The following is a 14,734-nucleotide window of genomic DNA, read 5'->3' as shown; positions in this document are numbered from 1 at the left end:
ACATCTTAGTGGAAACAAGATAACTCTCACAAATCTAACAGCCTTACAGATATAGCTCATTGGTCTTCATGCTAGATCTGTAAAAAAAAAGTACTCAGTAGTAACTTCTTTTTTTCAGTGTATATTTCGAGTAAAAGTTTACATTGATTTGAGAATAATTCCATGTACTATATTAACTAAAGAGCTATTACATAATATTAAACAATTTTGTTGCCATGTTACAAAGAGTTTTTTTTTAGATTATATATATAAAAATTATTCTGATGATGTAGTTTGATTACTTTATTTACAGCTATATCGCCAAGCTATTAGGATGCGTTCTGACTATATACAAGCCTATATAAATAGAGGGGATATTCTCATAAAGTTAAACAAGTATGTCATTTTTTAATGTTGTATTGTCTTATAAACTAAAATGTTGTTATATTTAAGTTTATTGACTATTCTTTTATTGAGACAGAAAATGACATATGTTCTTGATCAGTTACTTAGTATTAAAATAATTTAAGTTAAAATATTAAAATTTATTACTGACTATCTTGCAATTTTATGTTTGTAAGATAATCATAAATATATTGTAGGATGTCAAAAAACTGTAACTGTAAATATGAGTTAGTTTCTGTTGGAAAAAAAAAGGTTCACTATCAAGATGAGTTTTGTCATGTCTTTGACTCCCTAATTCATTTGTTTTCTGAGTTCAGCCTAAAGTAGAGATGCCTATTTTTGGCCTTATCCATTTTTGAGGGGAAAAAAAAACTAAAAAGGGTTAAAACTATAATTTAAAGGAAAAACAAACTTTTATCTTTATTTTTTTATGCAAAATATCAGAGAAGCATAGTCACAAATTTATACACTGTAGGCACATTGTGTATTTTAATATACTTGTTAGTCTTGTTACTTTGGATAACATAATAATAAGTTACACTTAAATTTATTTTCAATTTCTTAAAATTTATTTTCAATAAACAATAAAGAACTGTCACATTTTAGAAATTTGAATAATAGGCAATTTTATTCATTTAAATATATCTGTACAAACCTGCTTCTAATGTAAAATTATATATTTTCTTAGTTAACTTGAAATGAACTAAGAATATATAATCAACCAAGGGGATACTTTTAAATGAAAACAAACACGAATAAGACTGTTCAGATGCAAATAACATGTGACATGCACATGGACACCAAGGGAATATTTGGATGTTGTTACATTCTAAAAAAAATAAATGAATAAAAAATCTTTAGTTTTAAACTGCTATTTTTTAGTTTAAAATTTATAAAACTTGCACACTTGTATATTGTGACTGTCCTCTTCTGAAAATAAACGGTTAACTTAATTGTAGTAATTTAATAGTTAAATAACTATTTATTTATTTTTTATCAATGTTTTCTAAAACATTTAATTTAAGCTATTTTATATACTAAACTTAACTGTTAAGTATCTTAATTGTTACGCAAAATGCTTGCATTCTCTTGAGTAATGCTTGCAAAAAGCATTAAATTTCTTTTTTTTTTCAGAAAAAAAAACTCTTTTAAAAATAATTTAATTTATATAAAAAGGACAAGCTTACCTAAGTATAGGGAGGTTGTATTTAATATCTGAATGGAGAACTTTTTTTTAGGACTTCTGAGGCAAGGGAAGTTTATGAAAAAGCATTGTCTCTCGATAACAACAATCCGGATATATATTATAATGTAAGTGAAAGATTTTTATTTTTGATGATGTTATATAAATTGTGCTTGTATTTACAGACTGACCATATATCTTTTTATGTTAGTTAAGCAAATTTTCTACTTTTGTTAAAGAAAAAAAAAAAGAAAGTGAAAAAATAATGAACTAATTTTTCTATGCATAAATGTTGGCTATTGAAAACCTGTATGACACTCTGTGAGAAGTATCTTCATTGTGTCATGTGTGTTTTCTATAACAGTTTCATTAAAAAGCAGAGAAAAATTTATTATGAATTTAAGTTTATCATTGTTTAGTTAATGAATAATCTTGTTTTTCTTTTTTAGTTGGGTGTTGTGCATCTGGAACAGAGCAAACTAACCGAAGCTTTGGAATATTTTGATAAAGCCTTAGAGTTAGATCCAGAGCATGAAGTAAAATAATTAGTATTTTATAATTTATGTTACATTTTGTACTAATGTAGCTTTGAAATAATTAAAGAAATAATAGTTAGAGTTTGTTTTTTCAAACAATGTGATAGTGGTTTTTCTTTTCTACCTCTTTTTATTGTTAATTTTTTAATGTTGTGTTATTAGATGCTTGCTATATTAGTAAAAATGAATAATTTAAAAAATGAAAGATTGTTATTATTTTAAAATAATATTTATTACTCTACATTTCAGCAAGCACTGATGAACTCTGCTGTTCTTATACAAGAGAGTGGCAATGCTTTGAAGAGAAAAGTGGCCTATGACAGGTATGCAGAAAAAAAAATTGCTTACAGCTAAGAAATAACAAATTAGTTAATTTTTTTTATTTATTTTCAAAAAGTTGTTTGGAACCTTAATGCTAAAAAACTACTGGAGGAAATTATATTGAATATTATATTCAGGTATTCTACAATATGGGATTTAAAGTCATAACATAATAAATGAACAAAAGAAATTTTCTTTAAAAAAGTTTAAAATTTAAAAAAAGTGTTGCTATAAAACTAAGTTGTGCCATTTTTTAAGTTTAGTTTTTTTAATGAAAATTATGGATCAAACTTTTACAGTTCTTTTTCATGATTGTTAAGCTTTGGCTACCATATTGTTTTAATAATTGAACTTCAAATATCTGGCCTATCAATTTGAATTAAGTTTTTTTTCTCAATAATATTTTAAATTTGATATTTTGTGATGACCCATTAAATCAAATTTACTTTTTCAAGTTATCATCCTTAAAATGTTTTTCTGATTAAAATCTAATTGGAATATTTAGATACATAAAGATTTTCAATTTTCAAGCCTCCTTTACCGAGTAATTGGAGTTTGCTGACACATCAAAGCGTTTTATAAATAAATTTCTTTATTAAATATTTTTGAGTGTGTTCCCACCTGAATATTTTCAAAATATTAGACTTTTAAAATAATATGCGTTATTCAAAACACAAAGCTAAGCATGACATAGTTACTTAATGCTAATTATATTTTGTTTTTAATTTTATGTCTTAGATCTGTTTATATCGTGATGATTGAAATAAATCTGATTCTGATAATTATTTATTTTTATCATGCTCAAAAATTGTTAATAAATTTTTTTAATAAAGTTTTCATTATATTGTTTTAAGACTTCACAAGTTACTGAAGAAAGGGAAAGTGAATGAGAGAATTTATTTTAATCTTGCAATGCTTGCCATGGATGATAAAGAAAATTTGCTCGCTGAGAGATGGTTTAAGGAAGCTATTGAGGTAATTAATAACACTTTGATGAATAAATTTCAATAAAAGTCGCATAGGCATTCATTTTTATTTTATAACATTATTCTATATGATTCTGTTATATTATGAAAAAAAAAGTCTCTTCTCACGTCTCTGTTCTAAATCTATACTTTTTTACATATGTACTAATCAATAATATAATTGTAATTTGCAATTTGAAGAGCTTCGTAGAAAAACAGTCACAATTGTTTTGTTACAATTTCAGTGAATTTAAAAAATAGTATGAGAGCAATACAAAGGTTTTTCCCAAGAATTTTTTAAAACTAAAAACTGTGTTATTTAAAGGTCAAGTATTAATTTAACTTTCTATTTATAAATATATTAATAAAATTTGACATTCTAAAATATGTTAGCATAATATTAATTTGATATATATCTATGTTCTTTCATAAAGCTTCTCAGTCATGCATTTGAATAAATATACAGGGTGTCTCAGTTAAGCGCTTCAGAACTTCTAAGAGGGGGCATCCTGACGACTGGAAATCATATAGCAATGTGGGGTCGGAAATGCTTTCCTGAAGCGGTGACGTACACAGAAGCACCATAAAGAAAAGAGACAGTAAGTGAAAAATAACTATAATAATATATTGGAAAAATTATATGGTACATGGGCCAAAGTAAGTTTCTGCCACCGGCTACAATGTACACCTCATATCTCCGGAGCATGGACATTCGAACATTCTGCAATACACCAGGCATATCTCGCAGGCAGCTACTGCGATTCTTGCAACCAGCATTATCAACAGGGGTGTCATAAACCAGTGTTTTCATATGACTCCAGAAATCAAGACATGGTAGGTCGGGTGACCGAGGAGGCCATATAATTTTTTCAATGTATTATTATAGCGATTTTTCACTTACGGTCTCTTTTCTTTATGGTGCTTCTGTGTACATCACCGCTTCAGGAAAGCATTTCCGACCCCACATTGCTATATGATTTCGAGTCGTCAGGATGCCCCTCTTAGAAGTTCTGAAACGCTTAACTGAGACACCCTGTAGAAGTTTAGCTGCTTTAAAACTTAAATTGAAAAAATAAAATTTAAAACTTAAGAATTTTTTTTAACCTTATTTCTATTGAAAGAAAAAAACTTTTCTTCGTTTTATTTCTATTAAAAAAATTGGTTATTCGTAGACAACAAGATATTATTGAACAAAAGTGCCTTCACATCAACTTGCACCACGGGGATGACATCTTCTAAATTCTATTATTACCCAATATTCCTGAAATGATTTTTAAATGTTAAAATTCAATTATTGAAATATTTGTGTCAAATAATGCAAAATTTCCTCATGTTTATCCTTTCTATAGTTTTTCTGTAGCATAGTTTTTTTTTAATACTTGAATAAAATATTCTTTATTTTGCTAATTTACTTATTGGTTTAATTTTATTCAAAAAAAATATCTGACATAACATGTGCTTTTAAAATTAATCACACATTTGGATTAAACAATCCATGTAAAAATATTTTTTGATACCAATGTGTTAATTTTGTGCCAAAATTAGATTGTTTTCTTCTTTCTTGTGTATATCTTTATCATGTGCATCTCACTTGTTCACTTAAACAGGGCTCCCACGGGTCAGGAGGGAACAGGGAAAACCTTGAATTTCAAAGAATTTAATTTTGCCTCTGAAAAACTTTAAATAGTCAGGAAAATTATTATTATTCTTATTTTTTTAAAAAAAAAACTGGAAAACTTCTACATTATATCCAGAAAAACCAGTTTCAATAATTATCAGTAAAAGTAATCAGTTATTGAGATTCGAGTTACATAATTCTGACATCTATAACAATTATTTGTTGTAAAAATTTCACATTTTAGTGAAACTTGCATGCTTTCATCCTCTTTTAATGATATTTCTTTTATCACAGAATCTAATATTACAAGTAAATACATTACAAGTAAAAAATCAAAGTGGTCTGATTAAAGATTGCATCGTATAGATAAAATATGGCTTTGATTTTCATTGAAATTTTCCTGATATACCTGGAAAAGTCCGGAATTTTTTTTTCTGAAATTGAGTCAGAACCCTGTTTGAGTTTCTATAGCTTTGTTTTGTTATGTAAATGCATTCATTTACCTATTATAGATGCAACTATTAGCAATGTAACAATGCAAAGCTCTTTTTTGAGCCAAATTAAGTTGAAAATTATTATAAATTTGCTATTCCATACTTCTATTTTTTAAAATAAACTTACACAACACCCATTGGGAACATACTGCATTGTTGTAGTTAAAATAACAAATTGGTGAAATACTTAGGTTGCCTTTCTTTACAAAAGCAAATAGTATCTGTCACATTTATTTGTAAATTCACACTGTACTGTTCCTCTTTTCTAAATTATTGTCAACATTTTTAAAGGATACATATATGTTAGAATTAAATATGCTTTTATTTTCCATATCAATATTGATATGGAAAATATATGATATGATGACTTATAGGCTTTTCCCTTTTTTAATAAGCTTTTCAGTTGCATTCTTCATTTTATTATTTGTGCGTAGTCAATTATTATTTGTTTTCCTTTTCTAGATAAAGAAAAACTTTCGAAGTGCACTTTTCAACTTAGCGCTTTTGCTTACTGATGATCACCGTCCTCTGGAAGCAGTGCCTTTTCTCAAACAACTTCTTAAGGTAATTATCACTAATTAACAACTTGTTAAATAGTAATTTTATTTAGTAATCATTGCTGTTTGTGCCACAAATAAAAATGATTAATTTGCAGAGGTAGAGAAACCAAACATACGGTTTATCTGTGATTGTTATGATTTTATAGTCAAGAGTCTTAGGTTTGAGTGAAAAAGAGTTACAGTTTTGAGAATTTCCGCTGTAATTTTTAAAAATATTTTCCCTCTCGACTACAAGAGTTATAAAAATTTCTCTGTTCGCAACTAATGTATGAAGATTTTTTTCTATTCCTCAAATAATTCTAAAATCAATAATATCATTATAGAATTAAGTAGTATCTACATGTTTGCCTATATTAATAACTTTATCAAAGTATTACTTTTTTTAATTTAATAGTCAACTCACGCAAAATTTTACAACATTATGTACCATTTTAGAATTAAATAGCTTGTACAGTGTGCCAAATAAAAGGACCACCCAGAATAATTTTTGATCTAATTATCAGATCTTTATCTTTTAGGATTCCATCTTACTTGTTCGAGGAGGTGACCTAAAATGTGCTAATAAATTAGTGCAAACAGTATTTTAAGTTATGGAATCAGACCCCAAAACATACTTTCTGTGAATAAACATACCTTTTTTTTGACGAATTTGGATTTCTGACTCTTAAAATATAAGGGGTAACCTTAATCTGGGAAATATGGTCACAAGAGTGATCTTAAGTTTGGACCCCTTAAAGTTAATTGCTTTTTGCATATTTTGCCATATCTTGAGAATTTTTTAAGCAAATTGAAAAATCTTTGCAAACAGTTATAAAATTTGTTTATTCAAAAATAATTCCACGTGGAAAATAAATTTTGGTAAATATTTACTATTTTTTATTATTTTATTTGATAACAGTCATTTGAACCATTAAGATTGAGCTCTACAATATGAAAATTAAAAGTTATTCGGGGTGGTTAGTTAGTTTTTTTTATCACTGTTTACCTTATAATTCTGCTAAATTAAATTTTGTAAATTCTAACTATTTAGATGTCTGTGTTGTACTTCTGTTTGCTGGTAGCCAGTTAGGAAAATTGGCACCTCTTATTTTAATGCTTTAAATTAAAAGAATTAATGAAAAAAATCTCTAACTTGTTTCTGTTTTACGTAATATTTTGTGGAATTAAAATTTTATTTATATGTGATCAATTTAAAATCAATATGTTCTTTTAAAGTATTTTCTAAAAAAATGTAACTTAATAGTTTTTAGAAGTGTGAGACTCATTTTTAAAAAAAAAAAAATTATCCAATTTATGGGAAGTTTCTTATTTTGCCCCTTCTTTCTACTGCTTTATGTGTTTCAAATCTTGCATCCTCTTATTAAGAAGTTAACTGATATTTATGAAATGCATAAATGTAAATTTTGCATTTGAAATATGATTTTTATCAAATTTTTTTAAAAATTATATTGAAGCTTGTGCTTACTTAATTGAATTTTGAGTTATAATCTCATAATTTTTTTTTTGTGTATACTCATTCTTTAACAATTAATTGAGAGACTACATTTTATCTGCACAATTAAAAGCTTTTAATTTGGCTTAGTTAATGTTTTTTATGTTTGAAATTATAAAACAACCATTTTCAGAATTTTACATCTTTTTGAATCTTAAAGTATTTAATGATAGGGGTTTAAAATTATGAGACAACCATTCACTATGGCACCTAATATTTAAATAAAACTCAACTTGTATATTTTAAACATTAAAATCTAAATATTTAGGCCTGCTGACTTCAAGTAATTTTGAAATTTTTAAAATTTATGGTATTTGTATGCAATTTGCTAAAAAATAGCAAAAAATTGTGGATTAAATTTTATCAACTCTAATATTTTTTCGCAATCATCAAAACAAGTTTTTATACTAAAAAATTACATTAATGAAACAAAAAGTATTTAATAAAAAAATATAGTTCAAAATCTTATATCATTAAAATTAACTTTATTTACGTTTCACAATGCTTTCTAATTTTTTAAGTAGTTACTAATTACTCTTATAATTATGAAATTTTTTTTTACACTTACCTCTTTATGATCTTCCCCTCCCCTATGGGGTTTACAATTAAATATAAATCTTATTACTCCTATTTTGCTTGTTTTCCCCTTTATTTCTAAAGTAGATTTAGTTTGTGATACCATTTTTGTTGCATTAAGAGGTGTAATAAGTGTTTGGTGCAATATAGCTGATTTTGACCTTCGTGCTATTAAACTGAACTCTACACCAATGGTCGGAAGTAGCACACTATAAGTAGTAAAACAAGTGTAGTTGATACTTTTTTTTCGTAGTTTTTAGTGTAGCTCGCTACTTTTTTAAAAAAGTAGTGTAGTTGGTAGTGCGATATAGAAAAACAGTTGTTTGTTGCGATTCCTGGCAACTACTTTTAATGTTAAATTACTAATTTTTTGAATTTGATGGGTATAAATCTTTGCGGATCTGCCAATGGGTGCAATGAAAATGACCGTATGGCTGCAGCTGAGCGTTAATCAAAATTACATATTTAAAATCAAATATAACTAATATATAAACTAACCATTACAAAAAAGAAATAATTTATAATTTCAGTTACACTTTCACAGGCGAATGCAGACTCGTGAAACATGGGTGTTACTTCAAAGGAAGGGAACGTATTTTCGATGTACTTAATTTCTTAGAGGAAATAAAAAAGTATTAAACAATTAGATAGTTTCGCCTTTCTTTAATTAAATATTCGCTGTTGAAAAAGGCACAAAACCTTGAAGATTAAATGAACAAATTTGAAAAAAAAGTTTTGGAATAGTAAACTGGTTCATGTAAACACAAATAAGTAATTCTTAATTATTCCCTTATATTAAATGTAAGCCAATTTCTTATTCAAAACCATTTTGAACATTGGTTAAAATTAAGTTCTCCAGCAAAGTTCATCACCTTACAGTAGTTAAGTAGTTATTACAATCGCAAAGTAGTTTGTAGTCGCTACATTTAAAAAAGAAGTAGTTCTAGTTAACTACATTTATAACAAAGTAAACTACAAAAATAATGTAGTTTTTCTGCTCTAAACTCAGCAGAGCATTTAGGGGATCTGATATGCTCAGTTGAAAAAATCTTTTTAGTTTTCTAAGAGTGAAATTAATATGTTCGAGATACTTAAGTTCATAAAGTCTACCAATTAATTGCAAAATGAATGAAAGCTAGATCGATTGAAATGAGTTCCAGATTCTTTGTTTAAAAGAGGTTACCTTTAATTTATTATTGAATAAAATTTATTTCAGCATCATCCTGAGCATGTGAAAGGTCTAATTCTCCTTGGTGACATTTATATCAACCATATTAAAGATCTTGATGCTGCCCAAAAGGTATTTTTTATCTTTCTTTATGTATTCATCGTATACTTTATTATTTATAGCTATATAGTACTTTTATATCTAAGCTAACCCATTCTTGATTAAAAGCTTTATTTTTTTTCTCAATTAAACTTTTGCTTAAGTTCTTTTTAAAATTTTTTAATAAAATTTTTCAGTTGTGACATTTATCAAAGGTTTCATTCATACAGAGCTCCCACTGGTCATGGATAGCAGGGAAAACCTGGAATTGTCAGGGAATTTTATTTTAGCTCCAAAAATCAGGGAACGTTGCAATTTTTTATAAAAACTTGGAAAATTCCTTTATCATACCTGGAAAATAACCATTCTTAGAATCGTCAGAAACAGTAATCAGTTATTTAGATTTAAGTTATTTGATTGCATTAAAGCATATAATTTAAATTTTAAATGATAATAAGAATATTAAATGTGAATTTGTGAAGGAGATTTTTAATACCAACTAATTGCATGATTTATAACTTTTAATGATCACTTTAATTTCGAATCATGTGTGCCACACTTGGCTGAAATCTGTCTGCTTTTTTACAAGATCATTTTAGAGAGGGCAGTGTACTTTCAGGTAACAAAATTAATGCCTACGAAGCCATTCCTCATTGTGTGTTGAATAACAGATTATTGGTTATTAAGATTAACCTGAAGTGATTTTATACTTCTGTTTTCCATGTTAACTCGTGAAAATTGATAATTCCCTATTTATGAGGTCACCCACTAATATTTTGGAACATAATTTTTATATAGGTTTTTTCATTGAGCTTTAAATTTAAAATTTAGTGACCTAATGTTTTTAAAGCTACTGTCTATTAAGTTAATTGAGGCAAAGACTACCCATCAAAGTGTATAGTGATTTTCAGTTTCAGAGCCACTAAAGATCCGACCCAATGTTGGGCGCTTGAGAACACTTTGGATGTGTGATGCAATAGTGAGCTATCACCATCTGCTCTTCATTCTAAATTGTGGTAATGCAAGCATAAATATTGTCATCTTATCATTAGGAATAAATATTTGGCTGTTGCTAATGGCCCATTTGAGTAGCTCAACTCTATGGAAAAATTACCCATGAGAAATGGCAAAACTCGAACCATCAAGGTCAAGCTAAGGAGTTAAATCGTGACTGCCCTGGTGTGCGTCAAAAAGAGCTTCTTCAGCTTAACAGGAATAGCTTGAGGAAGATCATTGGTTTTCTCACTGGTCACTGCACCATTTGGAGACACCTCTAGATTATGGGTATTACACGTGATCTTCATTGTCGTGGTTGCCATCTTGACTTCACGACATATCCTTTAAGAGTGTGAGATCTGTTCTGCTCAAAGATTTGAGCATCTGAAATGACATTGTGTTAAGATCTAGTAACTACCGGATATTCCTGTCTGGAGTTTGCTGAACTTTGTTTCAGCTATAAAGCTTTTCCGCTAGTCATGATCAGTTTGGGTACAATGGACCTCTAGTCGATTTGTCTCAGAGCTGTTTGCCCTCTAAGGCTACGAGTAGCTCAGGTGCAATGTTAAAAAAAAACTAAAAATTTTGTATTCTTATTTTTCAATTTTTAATTAAATTTCTATAAATAAAAAAAAATCTGATTTTTGCTTTACTCATTGCTAATATTTACTTCCTTCTTTCGTTCTAGTGCTATGAAAAAATATTGGTATTGGAACCTACAAACATTCAAGCAATTCACAACTTGTGCGTTGTTTATGTAGAAAGGGGCTTCCTGCAATATGCAGAGGCTTGTCTCCTAAAGGCCATATCCTTAGCACCAAAAGAAGAATACCTGCACAGACATTTGTCTATCGTCCAAGCGCGAATGAAGAAGCACACTAGTGATACCATGAAGTCAAAATTTAAATCAAGCAATGAAGATAGCGCATCTATCCAGCCAACGTCTAGCCTACCTGCGTCTATGGAGCTATCGGAGAACTTAGTGTATGCAGATTCATCTGCAGTGCCAATGAAGAAAAAAGAGCAAAGTATATTGCAGCAGCAAAATATATCGATTAAGAGATGAGTTGTTGGGTTAAATATTAATAGGGTTTTTGAATGAGTGGTGCTAATGATTTGTTATCGAATGTTTATTCATGTTGACTTAGCAAAAGTGTAATATCTTATTAAGATTGTGGAAAGGCAGAGATTTTATTATTATTTTTTTTGAATGCTGAGATTCAAGGGGAGAGTGAGACTGAGAGTATAAAAGAGTTAAGGTTTATTAAATCAAATCAGACTAGCTTTGAAGTTAAATTTGAAAGAAAGAATTTTAATTATTGTTTGTGATACATGAAAACAAAATTCAAACCAGGTTGCTGTGCTATGCATGCAAAGAATTCTCATCCTCGCTGCTTTCTTCAATATTTAGTAATGGTTGATTCTTATAAAATATATTTAAATCCTAATGTGAAAAGCTAGACTAGTATAAAATTATTTTTAAAAACCTCTTTGCCTGTTTCAAATGTTGCTTTCATTCAATTAGTTTTCTTTTGTGATTAACCTATTGCTTTCGGTGGATTAGAGTGATAATTTTTGCCCTGTTAAAACACTGTTAGCAAGGGATTAATCAGAAAATATCTGATTATGTAGCAAAAGGTCATTAATAAAAAATTTATTTCAGGCCTCAGTTAATATTGCTGTTTTAAGTCTAGTGTTATGTGATTGTTTTGCAATAATTTAATTTTTATGTTCACATTTTCTATTTGAAATCTGGTTAAATGTTATCAATTATATATTAGTGTATAGCAATACTTAATCCACTCAAAATCAGAAGTTTAATGTCTTCAAGTGTTTGCACAAGAAATTGTGTTCCTATTTTTCAATTTTCACAGAAATTTAAATCCTTATGTAAGCATGCATTATCTACTTTACCACCCATGTTTTAAGATGCATACTGTAGCAGGTTACATAATGAATAAAACATATGTGTTGCTTACAACACATTAATGAAATTGGGAAAAAAAAACTATTTCTTTCCGAAAATGTGAGTGTGAAAATTGCTTATTCTTTAAAATGAGGAAAAGTAGCCTTACTAAACCTTTACATGTTAATGCTGTTTGAAAGAATTTGTTTATTTGTTTTACTGGAATGCAACCTTCCTAAACCTATGTTAAATATGTGTATTCTGTTCATAAAATCTGGAGCTTAGTGGAAGAACATGTTAAGTTATATATTAAGTAGAATTGAGAATGGCAACTTTAAAATGTATAAAATCATATTTCCAATGAAAATGATTTTATTTAGAAACTTATGAAGATGAATTAGTGTTCTAAACTAGTAACTGACCATAACTTTTTTTTCTAAATGTTCTTTAACTAATTAATTCTTTTCAAACGTTCTTGTGTTTCTACTATTGATGTTTGATTCAGAGTTTAGTAGAAGAACGTGTTAAATTGTATATCAATTCGAAAATAGCAGCTTTAAAATGTATTGAAGCATATTCCCATTGAATTTATGACAGTAAATTGTGCTTTTATACTTATTGTCGATCATAACATGTTATTTAAAAGTTCTTTAACCAAGCTCTAAATATATTGCTACTAATTTTTACATTTGATGGAGATTGTTGTCTTGTATACAAAGTGTTTCATAACCATACTGATAAACTTCTAGGGGAGGTAGAATTGCATAAGTTTTTATCTAAATAATCTTAATTTTTTGTTTTCTAATAAGCACTGTCAAAAATTACATAGATGTTTTATCATAATTTATGATCTGGCAAGATTTGCCAAGTTAGTTGCTAAATCATTAAACTACAATATACCAGCAATTTATAAGCAATTATGCAGCTTTTGACAATAATTATTTAAAAAAAATTCAATTAACAGGAAATTAAAATAATTTAAAATAACCAGTTCAAGGTGGACATCAAAACAGTTCATAATAGGAAAGTGGCCCAGCACATGATGTGATGCGTTATCTATCATATCTGCCAATTCAAATTCTTAATAATTTTCCCTATCTTTCCTAGAAAGTTGTCTGTCTGGTTGTGAAACACCCAGTATAATGAATTTGAGACTAGTGATTTACAAATGTATAAGAAACACCAGAAAGCTGTTTTCAAAGCATCTTATGAAAATAAATCACTTAAAATGGAAATAAGTTTCTAAATAAATGTTCTATACCATCACAGGGTTGTCACTGTGAATAGGGAATACCTGGAAAAAACAGGGAATTTAAATAAAGTAACAGGGAAAAATTAAATTAAATAATAAAATAACAGGGAAATTAAATTACCTAAAATAGCAAAGAAACTGCAGGGATTTTTTTTTTTTTTTTGTCTTTTAAAAAATAGTAACCACTCAAAATGCAATATGTGGGATATTTAAGGATGATATTTCAGCTACATTAAACTAGTTCATTGACTACAGCATTATTTGTTTTAAACATGTTCAGCTGTTCCTTTTTTTTCCAGCAATTATAACTAGTATAGTTAACCGAGTACAGCTCATACAAGAGAACAGTGATTGTGTTTTTCCTCTTAATATATTGTGTATAATGTGTACAGGGAAAACACAGGGATTCCCCTCCCCCTAGATTAGAGTGGCAACCCTGCGCCAGATGACGATAACTCATTTTTAAACTAGCAAATCTGAATGTTCTTCAAATGTGTTAAAGCTCTACTATTGACATTTGACTGAGAGTTTACATTTGGTTTATTCTATAAATATTTATGCAAATCTTTAAAGCAATAAAATAAATGTTCTGCCAATTCTGTGGAATGGATATTCAATGACTAGATTTTATTGCTTAATACAAGCAATATATAAGGAAGAAATATTAATACTGTTGAATGTGTTGTAAACAAGAACTTATTACATGTTAATATTTATTTAATTTTAACTCTGTTCTACTTTTGTTATTATTTTGGTTTATTTAAGTAATGAATATGAAATCTAATGAAATGGTGAAATGTTTCAAATTACTATGATATCGGTGATAATATTCCGGTCAAATTTTGTTTAAAGTTGCCTTCTTCATTATAGCAGTAAAAATTATTTTTGAATTAAATGTAAAAAGTTGTGAAAAATGCAAAAATTAACTTTAATTTATCAAATTTAATTTTTTTCTTTATTTCCGCAATGCCTGATGTCATGATGCCAAGAATTTAAAAGTGCTTTACAGAATATAACTATAAATTGACTTATGACTAAAAATAAATTTTTAAATTAGCACAAATCATTTATTTCAACTGTAAATTTAATGAGTCATAAAGAGTTGTATCCTTAATTTTATATGAATTATTTCAAGCTAAAATGTGAGATGTTATTATGCACAAAAAACTATACTTTTTACAATA

General features: G+C 27.9%; 1 protein-coding gene across 1 annotated transcript in view; it reads left to right on the top strand.

Moving 5' to 3' along the window:
* The window catches only part of LOC107443870 (protein O-mannosyl-transferase Tmtc3), a 41,422-nt gene extending 27,932 nt beyond the window's left edge, over positions 1–13,490 (top strand). The window contains exons 14-21 of the mRNA XM_016057875.4: positions 293–375; positions 1,623–1,695; positions 2,017–2,103; positions 2,353–2,426; positions 3,279–3,399; positions 5,964–6,065; positions 9,346–9,429; positions 11,081–13,490. Of these exons, the coding sequence (XP_015913361.3) occupies positions 293–375; positions 1,623–1,695; positions 2,017–2,103; positions 2,353–2,426; positions 3,279–3,399; positions 5,964–6,065; positions 9,346–9,429; positions 11,081–11,458 (1,002 nt within the window). The 3' untranslated portion in view covers positions 11,459–13,490. The remainder of the gene's footprint in view (positions 1–292; positions 376–1,622; positions 1,696–2,016; positions 2,104–2,352; positions 2,427–3,278; positions 3,400–5,963; positions 6,066–9,345; positions 9,430–11,080) is intronic.
* Positions 13,491–14,734: the final 1,244 nt, after the last annotated feature.

Source organism: Parasteatoda tepidariorum, chromosome 10, assembly GCF_982258835.1.
Source record: "Parasteatoda tepidariorum strain Cologne lab strain chromosome 10, Ptep-v5.0, whole genome shotgun sequence".
NCBI lineage: Eukaryota > Metazoa > Arthropoda > Arachnida > Araneae > Theridiidae > Parasteatoda > Parasteatoda tepidariorum.
This window is presented reverse-complemented; position numbering and strand designations above follow the sequence as displayed.